The following is a 5,853-nucleotide window of genomic DNA, read 5'->3' as shown; positions in this document are numbered from 1 at the left end:
ACACATTATTGTAAAACAGTTATACTCCAATAAAGATGTTAAAAAAAAAAAAAAAAACATGCTTTTCAAACCTAAACATCAGATCAGAAAATCAATTCAACTTAAATATCAGAATAGTCAATAGTTTATTATGATACAGGCATTTAGAACATTTATCCCAAAGGCATACCTCACTTTGGAATTAATAATCTGAACAACTGGGGAAATAATCTAAAGGATAGGGAGGGTGGGGTGTGGAACAAAATCTTTAACAAAACCCAAATTTATTTGCAGAAACCCATAACCCTTTATGAGTCACCACCATAAAAGCAAAAAACAGTAAAACATCGTAATTCTAGTCAACCAAGGCCTAAACTATATCCGAAGAAAATGAAAGAACAATTGTTTTTTTTCTTAAAGGTAAATTCCCTGAACTAAAGTATGAAAAAAAGGAGGAAATTGGGATGGAAGGAGGAAATGTGGGATGGAGGGAAATGTGGATTGTTACAGTACTCTTTTAACAGAAATGTTATCTTAAATGTAGCTAATAGAAGAATTACTGCAGCAAGATATTTACAATCTGAAGAAATTACTAATTCACTAAGCAATCCAAACACACATTTTCACTTCAGATCTAAAATTTTTAAAACAGTTCTTACCAAATCCTTTGTTGAATATATCTCTGGCAGCTTTGCCAAGGTCAGCATATGATGGAGGAATACACATTGCTGGTGGGAAGAAACATTCCAGTGTTAATGTCCCTGTTCTCCCACAGTCTGTCCAAGAACCAGCTTATGACCCACTGCTACCTTTATTTATTTTTTTTTTCCACTGCTACCTTTAAATCCAAGCAGTCCAACTTGGTTTTGATACCACTAGAAGCTACAATAACACTGTAATCTAGTATGATCCATGAAGGAGATATCAGCACCAAAGGCTTATTTCTAAAATAGATAATCACAGTTAAGTGTTTATACAAACTTGGAAAATTCCCTCCAAAATATATAAAAAGACTTTCTATTCCTAAATTTACACAGTGCCTGTAGCCTCACTTCCTAGAATGGGACTAGTAGAAAGAATCAAACACATACACACGTATATATCTGTACATACAGATATACCTGCCAAAATTCACTGGAATGTGCTGATTTAACCAAATGAGATAAAATTAAAAACTAAGACAAGTCCCTCTCTCCCCTATTCATACTTTAGTATCCTCACAGAGATCAAAACCAATATTCTGAAGTTGAAAGAGAAAGATAATTCATACTTCTGAAACTTAAATATTGGAACTTTAAAAAGAAAAATACAGCCATTTATGTTTCACTCAAGCGCCTACATCAACTAAATATCAAATGCACTTTAAACATATTAGTATGACACTCAAGTCCTCGGCCCACGCTGTGAGGCTTAAGGGCAAGCAATCTGAGGTCTTTACACCAGCTCATTCATTCTACATAGCACGTCCACGCCCTAAGGAGCACATGTAATGAATGACCTTGCGCCCTCACACGGGGGGTTACTACTTCCTCTAAAAACGTGACCGATCCAATCCTGCTAAGCTGAACCCGATGATTAATAACTTTCTGCTCCTGAGTTCGTCAAAGCTGAATGTGAATACGGCCACAGACCAGCTCCCCAGGCCTAGTCAGTCCCCCTATCCGAAATCCAACCACCCAGCCCCTCCTCTGCAAAGCCAGGGAAATCAGACAGTGGAGTGGCTACCGAAAGGGGCGAACTTCCAAGCCCTTGGAGAGAGAGGGGGAAAGAAGCTGCGGTTTTCTGGTCGGGAGGCTTCGGCTGCCCAGACACCGCCGCCGCATCCCGCAGAGATCTCCGCTCTACTTACGCCGCGGGCAGGTCTGTCCGTAGGTCGCCATGGCGAGGCCGCGAGGAGAGGTGATCTGAGGGAGGGACAAGAAGTGCGGTCAGCGGGGCTCAGAGGCGAATCAAGGGACCAGAAGGGGGGTCTCAGACTGAGGGGAGAGGGGCCGCGGGGCTGCGCGGCCATCTTAGGGAGTCGGAGCCGACTCCGAGTCCGGCTCAGGCGTCCTGCTTGGCCGCCGGGGCCTAGGCCCCAAGGTCCGAGTGAGGTGGGCGCGGCGGTACCTGGTGGTCTCCTGGGGGGAGGGGGAGGCACCGCTGCCGCTCCGCTAGCAGCTGAGGCCGCTCGGCTAGCTCGGCGTCCCGCTGCAGCTGCCGCGGCTGGAGGGCGAAGTGAAGGAGACACCGTTCCGCCCGCCGCAACCCTGTCCTCCCCCCGCCAGGACCCTGCCGCTGCCCCTGGGGCTGCCCACCGCGCCTGTCCCCGCAGCGCCGCCCGCTGCTCACTCCAACCTGCTCCGAAACGGCCACGTGTTCCGAGAGCACCGCTGCCCACGGGGTGAGCTCCCTCGGTCCCTCGGCAGGGGCAGGAAAAGCAGAAGATGCCGGACCTCAAGTCAGGCAACTACGAGGGCAGCCCCTAAGGCGAGGGGGCGGGGAACGGCGGAGGTAGCGTGGAGGGGAACTCGCGGGCGAGGGATGGGGCGGAGGCCCCGCGCGCGCTCGTCATGGGCGGGGCGGGGCTTCAGGCGCGTGCCTGCGCGGGGATCGGCGCGACTGGGCGTGGCTGCGCACCCCGGGTCACGTACTTCTCTCCAACTCCCTTCGGAGAGTTTCGCACACCCTGTGGTTCGCACACCCTGCAGAGCCAATCCCCAGTCTAGGAGGGAGTCAGCTGAGCGTTACCCCTTCTACACTGAGCAAGTGCAGCGTGCGCTTTTGAAAGACTGTCTCTCTCTCCTGGCCCAGAGACAAACGAGTGGGGCACAGAGACACACCTCCCGCCCCTTGTGCACTCCTCCGGCTCACGCCCTAGGGTTCCTTTTCTGCCGCCTCCGTCTCGCTTAGAGGTAGGACTGCTTTACACACTCAGGGAACTGGAGCTGTCTTAGTGAGTCAAGCCTGCTAGAATATTTAGGAATCATGCTGACCAAGCATTAGAATGCTGCACTCAAGTTCCCTGGGTATGCAGGAAGAGTGAGGGAGCCAAGGGAATAAGAAAAAGTGAGGCGTCTACTGAGATGGAAATAATCAATTTAGGCTCCGGGATCGATCGCCAATTATCAGCAATTTATCCCCTATGTACCCCAGTTTATTTATTTATAAGTTTAAATGAGATGAAGTGGTCTTTAATAACCATTTGGCCGTAGACTATGAGCAAAGCCTTCTGACCCCTGACTCTGGCTCTGAAAGCCACCTCTGCTTAAATGCTGACAAGGTTCCATCTCCTCCTAAACCAGGAAAAAAGGATAGCTAGACAGGCTTCCACAATGCAAAGCCGGATTAAAGCTACAGCCTGGTGGATTTCCCTCCCACGAGCAAACCCAGACAGCAATCTTGCCTAGTCATGGTTGGGATTAGTCATTGCAAAGGGTTAGAAGAAGGAAAGAGCCTTTGCTCTTAAAAGTTCAAGCACTAGAAGCACTGATAAATTCCTTCATTCAAGCTCAGACAGATTGATCTGAAATCAGTCTGGTTCCACAGGGAACTGGTCTGCTCTGGCCATGTTAGATGCTACTGTGAGACTAATGGCAGAGAATGCCATCCCATCACAACTGCAGCATAATATACCACCTCCCAGAAAAACCTAGACTCTGCTCAGCCACCTTCATTACCTGCAGTAGGGCTTATCACCCTGTGAACTATCTAGCATTTTTCACTCCCAGAGAATTTCACTGTGCCACAGAACACAGATCTGAGCCTTCACCCGCTACAACTCCAAGGAATGTACACAATATCTAATAACCAGCAGAATCATGGCAATTTATTTCAAAGTTGGATTCAGTAAATATATCTGAGTGCTTACATCCAAAGCCCTTTAGACCAAAGCATCATTAGTAGCAGCCACCGCTTATAAAGCAACTACCTTGTGTCACCCACAAGGGAAGCAAAGTCCATTCAGACACAGCTCTTGCTCTCAAGGCACTTACAGTCAAGCATGTGGAGAGGTGTCAAGAATTGGGAAGAGTCCAAGATTTTCCCTGTGTGCAAGCTAGCAAGTTAACCTGCCATAGTTTCATAGGTTCTTAGATGCTGGCAGAAGACATGAAACTTGAAGGTCAGACAAAGGACTTTATTATGTATGCTCAGCAGGCAGCATAAGCTTCATGTTCACATCAGTTCCCCTTGCCCTCTGTGTTCCACAGGGGTGATGCAGAGCACCCTAGGTAGAAACTGCACACCATGCATTTGTGTCACAGCTGAGGAATCCTAAGCTTAGAAGACCTCCTGCCTTATCAGGAGCTGCTAACCTGCCCAGTCTTTGCCCCAGAGACATACATTATTATACTTCTCTGGAAGTAAAATCTGCCCTCTGCCTCCTGTCCCAGAGGGAGTTACTACCCATGTCTCCCAAGGCTGTTTGCTATGCAAACATTCTTAAGAAGATAGTTTAAGATAAAAGCTGTCACAAGACATGTAGAAATACCATGGAGAATTGCCCTACAAAGTAGGATGGAGAATTCAGGAGTTGCAACGACGATGCTAAACATAAGCACAGAGAACTGTGGGCACAGTTAGACTGAGGAGACGCTTGCACTAAAGTTTGAGAGTAGGACTTATCAAAATTGGAAAGCCAACAGGTCAAGAATGGAAAAGCAAAATTCTAAAAGAGGCATATGCAAAGCCATGCAGGGGCTTGAAGTGGCAAGAATCATTTGGAAACCACAAGTAATTAAGTAAAGCTGGAAAAACCTGTAGAAAAATTTGCAAGATGAGTCTAAAGATATTGGCTGGAGTCGAATGACTAAGGTCCTGAAAGCAGCAAGTAAGGAGGAGTCTAGGGTGGCTGGGAGCAACATTTTTGACTTGAGCAGCTGGGAGGACAACGGTCCCACTCATTGTTGGAAGGGCTATGGGAAGAGGGACAGGTGTGAAGATAAAGAGGATGAATCCATTTCAAATAAGTATGAGAAGCCAGGGACCACCAACTCTAAATAGAGTTGTCCTATAAGCGGTTGTCCTATAAGCAGAAGCCTAGGAGACAGGTCTGGAGAGGAGACATTGACATGAAAATTTTAGTTTTAATTATGACTAATCATGGGTGTGATTAAAGTCAATAAGCAATGTGATAGGAATAAAGATAGAAGTCTTAGGAGAATTGGTTGTTTCAGGGACAAGTAGCAGAGGAGCTAATGAAGAAAACTGACAAAGACTGGCTAGGAGGCTAAAAGAAAACTCAAGTGGAAGTACTCTCCTGGAAGCCAATGCGGGAAAGCAGTGGGTGGGAGAGGGAGTGCTGAACAGTGTCACATCCTGAGGAGTGGTCAAATGAGATCAAGACCGAATAAGTATAATATTAGTTGCTATCACTGTATCACCAATCACCCCAAAACTTAATAGCTTAAAATAACAAGCATTTTATTATCTGAAACTTCCCGTGGGTCAAAAATTAAGCTTAGGGCTTCCCTGGTGGCACAGTGGTTGTGAGTCTGCCTGCCGATGCAGGAGACACAGGTTCGTGCCCCGGTCCGGGAAGATCCCACATGCTGCGGAGCGGCTGGGCCTGTGAGCCATGGCGGCTGAGCCTGCGCCTCCGGAGCCTGTGCCCCGCAACGTGAGAGACCACAACAGTGAGAGGCCCGCATACCACAAAAAAAAAAAAAAAAAAAATTAAGCTTAGCTGGGTAGTTCTCGCTCAGGGCCTCCCATGAGATTGTAGTCAATATATTAGTTGGGCTACAGTCATCTGAAGGGTTGACTGTGCTAAAGGATCTGCTTCCAAGGTGGCTCCCTCATGTGGCTTTCGGCAAGAGGCCTCCGTTCCTCACCATGTGGCTTTTTCCATAGGGCAGCTGCTTGAGTGTCCTCATGACATGGCCCCTGGCTTCT

General features: G+C 47.5%; 1 protein-coding gene across 1 annotated transcript in view; it reads right to left on the bottom strand.

The window, feature by feature from the left end:
* The window catches only part of VDAC2 (voltage dependent anion channel 2), a 15,738-nt gene extending 13,493 nt beyond the window's left edge, over positions 1–2,245 (bottom strand). Inside the window, exons 1-3 of the mRNA XM_007102213.4 lie at positions 2,089–2,245; positions 1,829–1,883; positions 639–707 (exon numbers count right to left, since the gene is read on the bottom strand). Of these exons, the coding sequence (XP_007102275.1) occupies positions 639–707; positions 1,829–1,859 (100 nt within the window). The 5' untranslated portion in view covers positions 1,860–1,883; positions 2,089–2,245. The remainder of the gene's footprint in view (positions 1–638; positions 708–1,828; positions 1,884–2,088) is intronic.
* Positions 2,246–5,853: the final 3,608 nt, after the last annotated feature.

Source organism: Physeter macrocephalus, chromosome 20 (genome assembly GCF_002837175.3).
Source record: "Physeter macrocephalus isolate SW-GA chromosome 20, ASM283717v5, whole genome shotgun sequence".
Lineage (NCBI taxonomy): Eukaryota > Metazoa > Chordata > Mammalia > Artiodactyla > Physeteridae > Physeter > Physeter macrocephalus.
The sequence above is the reverse complement of the archived record's forward strand: the minus strand, read 5'-3'. Positions and strand labels throughout refer to the sequence as shown.